This window comes from Rhagoletis pomonella, unplaced genomic scaffold (genome assembly GCF_013731165.1).
Source record: "Rhagoletis pomonella isolate Grant_MI unplaced genomic scaffold, Rhpom_1.0 Rhpom_scaffold_00002, whole genome shotgun sequence".
NCBI lineage: Eukaryota > Metazoa > Arthropoda > Insecta > Diptera > Tephritidae > Rhagoletis > Rhagoletis pomonella.
Genome location: NW_023458556.1, coordinates 24,488,364 through 24,500,996, shown reverse-complemented (window position 1 = coordinate 24,500,996; position 12,633 = coordinate 24,488,364). Strand labels below are relative to the sequence as shown.

Sequence of the window (12,633 nt, the reverse complement as noted above, 5' to 3'; positions counted from 1 at the left end):
CATTACATTTGACGACCTAACAAGTCGGGACGAAAGCAAGCGCGAGAGCTTTCCGTCGGCAATTTAGAGATTTGATAGCAAGGGGGAGGGACCCCTATCCTTCAGCCGGGGAATAGCGTGGAACTAGGTGCCTCATATATAAAAAAAAAACCATATGTAAGAAGCCCAGAAGGTATTCCTTTCTGAGCGTGAAAACCTACATAGCTCCTTAACAGGAAGCATACAAATGCGTCTGTCTAAATGGCTAATAGCGTTTCGCTCCAGACAGTATTTGTATTTCTTGTCGAGACTGAATTCTCTACCTTAAAGTTACCTAAATATCTCATGTAGTGTTGGATCTCACAATGGCCGGAGCTACAATATCAAAGGTCGAAGGTCTGCAGCCGCTGGAGTAACGGGTGCAATGTTTTCAACGTCCTGCTTGGCTTATTACCGATAGATATTTTCATCGAAAACTCGATTACTAACAGCGCCAGACTACGTGCCTTGGGGCTCTGAAAGGAAAGACCGTCTGGGCATAGTTGCATCATAAACGCATTATAGTGTAAAATTAATCGGTCCTATGCTAAATATCGTAATCGTCAGTAAAAGTGGCATGAGTGTCTCGCTCGGGGAAATCAAGCGCGGAATTGCCGACAGAGATGGAACTGACCAGAATCGTATAGAATTACCCGGAAGTTTTGGGTGTCCTATGACCCATTTAAAACCAGGGCTCTTTGGGGAATGAGAAAAGAAAATACCTACAAACTTACGACAGTCTGCATAGGGCACTGGCCCGTAGGGATACATGCCGAAAGGATTGGCTTACGTTTCAACTGGTTTTGTCGCTGCTGCAAGGGCCAGGGAACAAAGGAGACGGTCGAACACTTTCTGTGCGAGTACCCGTTCCTCGCAAGGATGAGGCTAAAGATACGCGGCAAACCATTCCGGCAAAATATTTCATAGTACAGCTGCCTTTCTGTATGACGTACTGAACTTAATTGAAGCTGCCAAATGGCTGTAGGTTGCGCGAGTTGTGAAAACAAAATGGTAAAACTTGCTAATTGTCAGTCACCAGGGTGATAATCCACTTAAACCAACCAATCAACAATATGAGATTGAGGTGGATTAACCCGGGCAAGAACAATAACTTCATAACATACCGAAAACCAGCCGGTTTCGGAGTTTTAACAACGATAAAAGCGTTTCCTAACTCGAAAATGGCAGCAGAAATGAGAGAGTAACACTCAGTGAGAGTTACTCTCTTCAGTCCGAAGTAGTCAGAAGAATTTTTGCTGGAAAAATCTTAAAAAGTGTCAAACTCAACTGAATTTAAATTAACCGAATCTAAAGAATGCACGAAAAGTGAGAATAATTTAAAAACTAAAAGTGAATTGAATCGAGCCCAAACCCCCAAAATAACGTAAGCGACATTTTTTTTTCGAAATTTTCTTTTTGATGTAGAACTATTCCTACAGCATCTAAATGCATTTCTGCATCAAATAAAAATTTCTAAAAAAAAGGCCGCTTACGTTATTTTGGCGGTAAGGGCTCGATATGTTTTTCCAGAATCAGCTATAACTTACTATCTACTCAGTATTTTGGTACATACATACATAGCTGATAATTGAGGCAAAAACTTACTTTATATTTTCGATGCTTATCTTCCTTATCATTTTCCTGTGGACTATCAGATTCGTCGGTTGTTTTTATAAAAGATGAATAAAATGATGAGAAACTGGAGCCATCCATGTCATCACTGTTACCATTGCTATCTGTATTAGGCTGAAAATGATTAAGCAAAAAACGACATTATATGAAAATTGTGTCGAAAATTGTATTTTTATTTTATTTTATTTTTTTTCGTGGACATTTAACAGCAAAGCAATTTATCTCGAGTTCTTATTTTAGCCTTATATGTTGTTTTACAACGGAAACTTAGAATATCGCACAGTGCTTCCCATCCATATAAAATGTGGGCAAAAATAGAATTATGGACGGATTTAAATGAAAATTCGCTTCTTAGTAAAATTGAGGACGCTAAATACAAAAACACAATTTGTTTTTGGATAACTTTCTTACGCACTTTCACTGCAAATGCAATTTGAAGTTGAAAATTTGGGTTCTTGTGGCATTTACCTGTTACAACTGTTACAAAATTTATTAAAATTATTTAATAAGTTAAATGAATTAGATATTACAATATGGGTATCAATTAAAATGGTTTTGAAAATGCTTTACTTCAAAACGACACGTAGAAGGGTTGCCACATGTTTAAAAAATCAAATTCACTTTAATTAAGCGAATAAGGTAACTGAAATATGTATATTGATTATGGGTATTAGAAAAAAGAAAACAAATTTGACATATTTAGCAAGAAATAAGTGAAGAGTAAAAACATTCCTAAGTTAATTTAAGAGTCCAGTAATTTAAAACGAATGTAATCAGAACAAATCGCTGATTGACAATGAATGTATTTGTAATAAAATAACACACACGATGTCGTAAACCTTTGGTTTGACACAATTATTATTTCCGTTTAACTAAGTTTGACTTTACAAACAGGTGGCAACCCTATTCGTAATATTTGTAAGCTCTATTTGGAAATAAAAAACGTCAAACCAACATTTTATTTCAAAGAGTGCATTTTTGACGTTAGTTTCCGTGGAGAGCTGACGCATGGCTATGCTCCTATTAAAATTTGTAGTATAAAATTTGTCGAGTTTAATGGCTTCCTGGCGGCATATAATTTATTTTAAAGGGAAATTTCTGTTTAATTCTTCTTAATGGATAAATTACCTTTACAAAAATACCAAACACGTTCACATTGCAGGCAACGAATTTTTCGATTTTTACCTACTTAGGCGGCACTGTGTGTCGGTTTGAAATTTTGAAAATTTTACTTTAATTTCGTAGGACATGAGTAATAATGGCAAACAAATGGTTCAAGTTTGCTAGAAGTTATGATGATTTCATTTCTACAAAAAAATTTCGCCTTTTGATTGCCCTTTTCTTTTTTCATGTTCGATTCTAAATTAAACGCAAAACGTGAGGAAATTTTGTGTTCATTTCTTAAAATGTCACAGTCTTGTAAGGCAAAAAGACACATTCTCTGCCCTTTGAAGCTTTGTCAGGGGAGAAGGTTGCCCAGAAAATCAGATGGTTTTTTAAAACGACAATATTAGGTGCGTTCGTTTAAAATCTCCAGCAGAAACCAACCAACTGCCAAATTTCGGCGAAATGTCATCTGTTCTCTCACAAGAGAGAAATATCCAAAATAGTACGCGAACAGAAAATTTGCAGAAACTTGCAAGTTAGACGAACAGCTGATATAATTTTTGTTTACATACAAAAGTGTAAAATTTAAAACGTACGAAAAGTCATCGCAAAGTGTTATACTGACACAGTTTATTGATTAAACAAATAACTACTTATTTCTTACAAGCTTAATTAGTCGCATTTTGTAATTTTTATCTTCCAACCCATCAAATTCAATTTTGTGATTTGCGTAAATGCCAACCAGCTGTTTTTGATCAGCTGTTTTCCTGTTGGCAAATTGCTGTTGGCAAAAATTTTTCCAACAGAAACCAGCAGCTTCCCCTCAAAATGAAATGTCAGTTTGCTCTCTCAATCTCCCCTACTTTGCAAGTTTTTTGCGTACGCGAACGCAAAAACTTGTAAGTTTTGGTTAAACATGAACAATTAACAGCTACGCGAACGAACCTATTATGAAATGCGTGAGCTAGACAAGGACAAGAAGGCAAAAACTTGCCCTTTTACAGGGTTGACTGTAACATCAAATACATTTTGCACCGGGGGAGGGCAACATTTTTTGGAAGAAACAAAATCACCATAAGTATTCTGCTTCGACTTACGCACCTTCAGATCATTTCCATTGTCTCGATCCGGTGGCGATGGCATTGGCGAGCCAGCAATACCTTTTTTGGAAGAATCTGAAGGAGCCTTTATAAACATATAAAATAAAACAAAATATAAATTTTCCACTCTACACATAATAAATATTTCCTCACCATATTCGAACCGGGTTCGGCTTTAACAGAAGTCGCTTGCGATAATGGACGCTTCAGTTGCGCTGGTGTGATGGAGTGAAATGCGCCTTGTGTCTTTGTGGGCGTTGGCGCCAACATAAGCGGTTGATTCTGTTGGCGAAAATAAGATTATCGAAATAGATCCAAGAAGAAAAATTATCCATGCATCCTACCGTTTTGAAAGCACTCGAACTGCTCTCCTGCTCCGATAACGCCAGCGAGTTCGCCATATTTGAGTATGACATGGGCTGGTACATCATTGCCGCTGCGGGATGTGTATAAAACAACGACGGATGCGGATACATAACACCAGTCATATACTGCAATGGCAGTGCCTGCGCCGACGTGCTGGGCATATCGGTCACACTGGGCTTGCCTTGCGCTTGCGTTGCGGCTGCTGCAGCTGTGGCGGGTATATAGTATAATGTGGGGAAGATGCTGTGCTGCGGTGTGAAGCCGCTTTGCGCCACTGTTTGCGATGTCTGCGAAGTGGTGAGACCGACCGAGAATGGTGGCCAAAGATTAACATTGCGCGAACAGGAAAGACCAGCCGCAGCATAGGAACCAGCGAAGGATACATCGCCTAGTGTTGTCTGTAGTGTGCCGTACGCTTTGCTGCTGGTACTTGCCACTAGATTGTGGTGATCCCCGTAGTCGCGCTGCGCATCCATAAAGTTCGTGTGTTGATGCTTCGGCTTATTGGCATCGCCCTCCCATGAATGCGAACCACCTCGCTTGAGACCATGCCCTGGACCGCTATATTCCATTATCTTCTCAGACGCCTTCTTGATCTTCTCACCACAACGGCCGCGTGATTCCCGATGTTTTTTCAACATGAATTTCTCCATTTCGTCGTTGTGTTTGTTAAGTAGCGACTCGGTTAATGACACCAGCTGTGCACTGCCCGATGAGGAGCTGGTGCCGGCATTGCTGGTGTTGGTTATGCTGCTCATGTGTATTTGGCTGCCGGAGGTAAAATTTCCCGAAGATCCGCTGCCGCCACTGCCTTCAAAACATTGTACCGGGCTGAGCGTATTTCGTGCATCAGCCGAAATACTGTACGATTCCTCGTTCTTCATGGGGTCGACCTCAACGGGCGCAGTGACTGGCTTGCTGTTAAAAAAACGTTGCAGATTCTCGTTATAATTTAGCTGGTTATAGCTGGGCGGCGTTTCCGTTGAACTTTTGCTATCGTAGTATTCGTGGTGTGGCGAAATCTCACCCAGCATCACTGAGTCGCGCTCGGAGACGGTCAGCTCATTTTCAGGAGGTAGTTCCAGCTTTAGATCAGTGCGTGTAACTTCATCCATTAGGGTTTCCATGAATGAAGCCAACGCTTGACACCGACGCGAAACTTCCTGCTTTACAGTGTCCGAGGGTCGCGATATCGTTTCGTCGAGCAATTTGAGTATCTCATCCTTAATGTTACGGCTGCGCACTTCGTCCGAAAGTTTTGGTTTATTAACCGGCGCCGTGTCGAAAACATTGCAATTTTTGGGGCCTATTAATTAATGTTTATTAGTATTACCATATCCTCCAACGCTCGCTGCCTCATAACTCACCTTGAAACACTCGATGATTTCCTATAACGAATTCCAGTTTACGCGACCACGGATTCACGAAGCTTGTCCACTCTGTCTCCAAGAGTATATAGCAGCCATTCTGTATCAGAAAACGATACGGTTTGCTGCAAAATGAAGCTCCCGCTGTCTGTCCTTTTTTCATAACAGTCTCATAGATTTCCTTCAACACCATCAGATCTTCCGGATGGTAGAAGTCTAATATTGAACGTCCGATAAGATCTTGCGGTAGATAGCCCATCGTAGATACAGCAGCGCTATCCACATGTGAAATGATGCCCGTCGCTGTGTGTCGTATTGAAAATTTAGGGCTTTTGTGTGACAGTATCTCATCTGGCACTGAAACAGGAGGCACAACAAAACGCACTGATGCAAATGAGCCAGCAAATACCAAGTCAAGTTTCTATACATACCTATATAAGAGCTCTTAATTGGCGTAGCACAAATTACCAGCAACATATTTGCTCCGTGTGTAATGAGATTGTCAGGGCGTGCTTTTTCGGGCGCCTCACGAAACGTCAGTCCCAGACGGAACGGCTCATAGCTCACAGGACGTCCAATGACGCCATAGCCACCGGATTTTAAGCCGCGATAACGACGTAGCATTACGCAGAAGGTGCTGCGCTCATCCTTGGGTACACTGTTGCGAGATTCCGCGATTGGTATGCCGGTGGTGATTTGACTGGCAAATAAGGCACGATCTTTGGGATGGACGAAATCTATGAATGAACGTCCCAGCCACATGTCACGTGGAAAACCGAGCACATCGGTTATGCTGGGAGTGGTGAAAAGTACGATGCCATCATGCATTGATATGGCACAGCAGAAATTCTCCTAGGATGCGATGATTGGAAAAGGAAGATACATTCAAATTGAAATTGGTGCTTTTTGGGAGGTAATGAGTATGTGTACATAAACTAAATTTTATTTTATGCCAGCCACATTTTATGATTCGGTAAGGCGTCTTTTGAGCTATTGGAATTAAAGTCCTGAAGCAAGTTTATTATCGCTTTATCGGCAGTAAAATGGCCGACGACGATGGGAATAAGGGAATGTACGCACATATTGTTATAATAAATTTAAACTGTTATATACATTAAATTTATCTTTATAAACAGGTGGCAACACTGTTAAAAAGAACAAAACCCTCGCTACTGTTAAGGGCCACATATCTCTAATACTTGCCTTTACTTTTACTTACTCCACTTTACTTAAGTAAAGATTAGACATGGATTAGACACATGAGCAACTTAAAAGTAGTAAGGGTTTTCTTGAGCTTGAGTTGCGTCTATATTGCAGAGGACCATCGATATGTATGTTGTTCTTATATTTATTTCTATGAATTATTCTTTGCATGTTTTCAAGTTTTTAAATTTTCTTACCTCTTTCAGTTTCCCCCCTTTACCGGAGCTTTCCAATTTTCCTGGCGCCGATTCACAAGTTCTCTCAGATTTTCCATCTGGCTGTGTGGTGGCTGAAAGTACAAATAAAATAAAAAATAAAAAATTGTTAGTATAGTTTATTTTATGTAAAAACTAGCTTGCCAACTAGCTGGGTGAACATCTACAGAATAGAAGGGCGCAATCAAAAGGCGACATTTTTTGGTAGAAACAAAATTACCATTAAATTTCCAAACGGTAATAATTCTAAGATTTTACTTACATACATTTGTATTTGTAACACATATACATACATATGTAGTTAAACTTACTTGACAATGGCGACGGTGTGGGAAACTGCAGCGAAATTTCCGACTTAGTTTGTTCGATTGTCTCCTTCTCCGACGGTATTGACGTCTCCTTATTTTCCTTCTGGCGACTACATTGCGCTACAAATAATAAATACAAATTGATTAACAAAATGACTGATTGATGTTTACAACTTATACGTTTGTAGGTATTTATATAACGTTTGCAAATAGTGAACGAGATACGAAAGTATCAATTTACCAATTGCCTTTTCACAGCCCAAAGTATTTTGTTCCTCGCCCTGTGGCTCGCTGGTGTTTGGGGCATCATCCTGATTTTCCAGAACATTTGTTTGGGCTGAGTATTTCAACTTCTTCTTTTTGCGTGCCTTATCTTTGACGCATTTGATGTGCAATTCGCTGCTGTGATTAAATAACAACAATGAAAAGAAAAAAAGAGAAGAAAACAAGCGAGGTGTAATAATGAATAGTATTGAATGAGCATTAACGTCATCGATTCACGGAGAGAGAAGCTGGGTATATTTTGAAGATTTGGTTACACATGTATGTATGTACCTGCTTGCTTGTGTTGATGGTTTACCGCCATAGCCGCTGCTGCCGGATGAATTGCTACCGCTGATGCGTGATTTGGAGCTAGCGCTGGAATTACAAGTTCAAATGTACAGGTTAATTAAGAAATAACAAGAAGTTTTAGGATTAAAAAGTCTTAACCATAAAATTCTATAACCTTTTATTTCTAGATACGTGTATTACAGTTTTAGTCCAGTAACAGAAAAGGGTTTGCATAGAGACGGAAAAAATAAGTTCAAGGTCCTCCCGATAATATCAACTTGAAATGAAATTGGGTGGTCAAGCGCGGGATTGCGAGAAGTAGCGGTTGTTGCAATGTATTACCAGTAAATTAAAAAAATTTATTAAGTTTGCACTTTTTGCCCACAAAGCAATCATCTAAATCTTTTCGTCCGATCAGCCTTACATTGTTAGCCCTTATAGCATAGATAGACGGCAATGTTAATCCGCATTGAGAACTAATTATAGGGCTTAATCCGGATCAACTGGAGTTAATTCCGAGTTAATGGGTTGAACCGGATCAGCGCTGTCGTCTGTCTACCCTAATGACGGCATCGCGTTGGTAGACCAGTCGAATACAGCCCTGTTTCAGTTGACTACTATGTACTATAGTACAACAAGATATGAAGGGAGGTGAAGTTACACTGTGTATATACATTAGGGTGGTAAAAAATGTAAAGTCGGAATTTTAATGCGCTCACCCCCTAGCATTGTTCTATACTGAGAAAATACACTCCTGTTTATAGAATTCTTGAAAGTCAATATTTTTCGATCGGAAAACTCTCTTTCTCTTTAGGAGACATGCAATAATAATACCCAATGGTTTATTTAACCAATTTTTAATGTTAACTATTTTTTGAAAGTCCCCTAAAAACCCCAAAAAATGCAATGGAGGCATCCATAAAAAAATCGTTAGTATTAAAAATGGTATTATTATTGGAGGTCTCCTGAAGAGAAACTGAGTTTTCCGAATATTGATATTGAGAATATACCATTTCTTGATACCATTTCTGCGGAAAATTGTTTTTCGCCATATAAACTATGTACATGGAAAATTTTACTGCTTTCAGCGACATCTAAATATTTTTTGGTTTCAAAATAAAAAAAAACGGGATATATTTTTTCGATATGGAATAATCCATGGGTGCTTTATTTAAAATTCGGACTGTTTTCAAATGCATTTTTGGACACAGCCAGAGATGGTACACAGATTCTTCAAAAACTGACGAAAGCATAGGGGAGGGGATATAGGACCTTAAGGACACGATTTAAATTCCAATGACAACTTTAAACTGAAAGTTTATGCCGTCAGTGTTTGTGCAGACGTACATAAATCTGCCGAGATCGAAATAAAAAAAATAAAAAATTTTGAATCGATTCGAATCGAAACAAAAATAATGTATGCTGAAAGAAATCGGCTAAAAAAATCGATCTCCCAAGATCGATTCATACATTTGGTGAAATAACGCCTATTACTTAATTTTTTACAAAGAAACAAAACACGACGATCTGACCAGACTATTATTGTAATTTTTACAACATACATTCATGTTGCATAACGGTTTAATATCCAGATTTATTCAAAAGCTATCAAGTAGCAATTCGTAAATACTGTGAAAAAAAAACAAATAAAAAAAAAATGGTAAAAACGTTTCTTTTTTACTTATGTGCATTATTCTGAAAAAAATTTACATTTGCAATCCGGAGTTGCAATACGTCGTTCATACAGTTTTGTTCGCAAAGTTGCCATTTCACCAAACATTCTGTAAATGAACGTAATACCCAACATTGTCATTAAAATTTTAGTCGTTTAATGCTTCGTGAAAATTCATCATTAACTAACTTAAATTTTTTTTATCACAAATGAGAAAAAATGTGTGTTTTACTTCGAAATTAACCACTATTTTAAAGAGTGTATAATACAATGGAGCTTACGTATGTATATATGTATATTTGTTTGCTTTTTAGTTTATTTTATTTTTTGTTTTCGCTAACTCTATATTTACCAGTTTTTTAAAGGATTTTCTGCAAAACTTCATACGTACTCAATTTTTTTCTAAAAGGAGTAATTAAGGAGCGCAAAATGTTTATGAAAATTTCCATAAAGTTTGGAATTCCGATATTTAGATTTTTTGTTGTAGTATTAGCCATAATTTTATATAGAGTTATTTCAAGAGGTAAACCGTAGACAAATATGCATCAAAGGAACTAAAAAATCGACAAAAAATCGAATCGGAAGGGCTCGATTAATCGATTTTCGGTTTAATCCATGCGAGCTCAAAAGTTGACCGCGTAAAAGGACGTGTAAAAAAAGATTCGGAACAATTTTGAACTATGTATTTGCTGAGATAGGGCGTTCTTCAACCAAATTCTGAAATAGGGCGTCTTCAGCCAATTGCTGAGATAAGGCGTTGTCGAATCGGCAGCCGAGATAGGGCGATCTTCCACTCAGCCGTCGATATGGTATGGGAAGGTGTTGTGAAATTTAACATTTTAGGAGGTGCTACGCAAAACAACTGGTGCGGGTCCCGAGCGATAGAGCCATACAGGATAATGAGAATGCTGACAGACTGACAAGGGAAGCAGTAGTTTATTTTATATATTTTATTTATTTATTTATTTATTACAGTCATTTGACCTATATACATTCACGTATATACATTTGAATTATGTATTGCAATATACAATAAAAGTAAAGTTAAATTTACTCCTTAAAATATGTTAACCTGTTACATTTTTCCTTCTAAGCTATATAATAGTATGTATATTTAACTAAGATAGCATATTCTCGATGCTGTTGGAATGGACAGGATTCCAAGCAGTACCGTAAATATATCACGTACGATATGCGGTCTAAGAGTGTAATTTCCAGAGCCGCCACAACTGAGCGGTTGGAAAGGACTAGTTTCCAAGCCGCTTCTTATAAACTTCTTTACCGGCAGGCGATCTGAATGGACGAAATCCAGAGTCGCGCCATTTGATCGGACGGAAAGGACTAGTTTCCATGCCGACCTTCTTATTTCATACATTATGGGTTATCTGAATGGACTAAATCCAGAGTCATCCAGCCAGTACGGATGGAAAGGACTAGTTCTATCTGATATCCAATGTTCTACAGTGATCAAGTAGCAGCCTTTTGAAGGTACCAACGTTTTCGCAATTTTGTATTTGAACTGGAAGTTCATTATAACATTTTAATCCCTTATAAAAGATATTCTTCTTATCTATTTCCGTTTTATACAGCGGCAGCCTGACGCTATTATTTCCCCTGAGTAAATACGAATGGGTTTCACTATTTATTATATCGTAGGATATCGCTCAGATAATCTGGGAGTCTACCTTGTTTTATGTTAAACTCGAATTTCATAGCGTGATAGAAAATTTGCTGTTTCACGCTCAGCCAGTTTAATTTTGCGATCATTTCCTGTATGGGCGTGTCGTACCGCTTGTTAAAGATAAATCGCATAGCCCTATTTTGCATTTTTTGAAGCTTATCTATTTGTGTGTCGCTTGTTATAAAAAAGATAGTTGGACAGCATATGAAATGTGGTTCAACTATAGATCTGTAGACCAAAGTCTTATACCTCCTTCCTAAGTACTTACATGATCTTTTCATGAGACCAATTTTTGCTACTGTGTAGTCAATATGTTCCTCAAATTTTAACTTATCATCGATATATATACCTAGATATTTAATGATTCTCACTTTACCCAGCCTCCTTCATTTGAAACAAATGGTTTCAGCTGTCCTTGGTATTCTAGTCGCCATTGCAAATGTTGAAAGAATATTTTCCAGATCAATTTGATAAAAACAAGAAATAAACTAGAAATTCCAACATACTCTGGTATTTTAAGAACTAAAGATTTCTTAAAAAAAAATGCTTCAGTTGGCAAAAAAATGAACAAAGCTATTTTCGAAAAATAACGAAACTGGATTTCATTAAAACAAAGTAAGATTTAAATTTTCATTTTATAAAGTCTATTTGTAATTAGTTAAGTATAATTTAAATGGTATATTTTAAATTACCAGTTTTTTGTTATTTATGTTTAATAATATTAAGAATTCTTAAATTTTTAGAATTTAATTTCTTTTTTGAAGGTTACAGCTATTTGGTCGAAAATACATTTATTCCGGAAATCAAGACACTGGTCGAATCGGTTATAGCGGGAGCCAATTTGTTGTGATTATTGAATTTTGAATATGGCGGCCGCTGTGGCTTAGTGATTGGAGGCGCGTAGGTACTACCATTCACGGGTTCGAATCCTGGTCCGAGAAACATCTAAATTAGAAAAAGTTTGTTCTAACAACGGTCGGCCCTCGGCATGCAATGGCAAAACTGCGAGTGTATTTCTGCCTTGAAAAAGCTTCTCATAAAACCATTTGCGTTCGGAGGTGGCGCACACCACAAATTAAAGGACAAGCTCGGCCATATACTTAGCAAAAGTGTAAGCGCAAAAATATTATTATTATTATTATTGAATTTCGAAAACCTCAATATCCATATGGGCGCATTTTGAACTACATACATACTACTCTCAACCTCCTACTCTTTAATTTGATAAGAATCTCCCAGCCCTTTTACCACTGGGACAATATGCATATATGACAGTACTTTATGGCATTTCGAAACAGTCACCCATTGATTTGCAATGTTAAACAGAATTTCACTCATTGAATGTGGGCTACAATAAGCGGTCACGTTTGTTGGAATATGCTTTCAGTTATGTATAAAATCACTCATTTGCT

At 37.8% G+C, this 12,633-nt stretch overlaps 1 protein-coding gene across 1 annotated transcript in view; it reads right to left on the bottom strand.

Moving 5' to 3' along the window:
* Positions 1–12,633, bottom strand: part of LOC118733327 (period circadian protein) — a gene marked incomplete at its 3' end in the record, with an annotated part of 20,310 nt that overhangs the window by 1,780 nt on the left and 5,897 nt on the right. Inside the window, 10 exon segments of the mRNA XM_036462683.1 lie at positions 1,624–1,764; positions 3,859–3,942; positions 4,011–4,139; positions 4,202–5,529; positions 5,591–5,974; positions 6,022–6,442; positions 6,991–7,082; positions 7,320–7,436; positions 7,558–7,718; positions 7,872–7,955. Of these exon segments, the coding sequence (XP_036318576.1) occupies positions 1,624–1,764; positions 3,859–3,942; positions 4,011–4,139; positions 4,202–5,529; positions 5,591–5,974; positions 6,022–6,442; positions 6,991–7,082; positions 7,320–7,436; positions 7,558–7,718; positions 7,872–7,955 (2,941 nt within the window).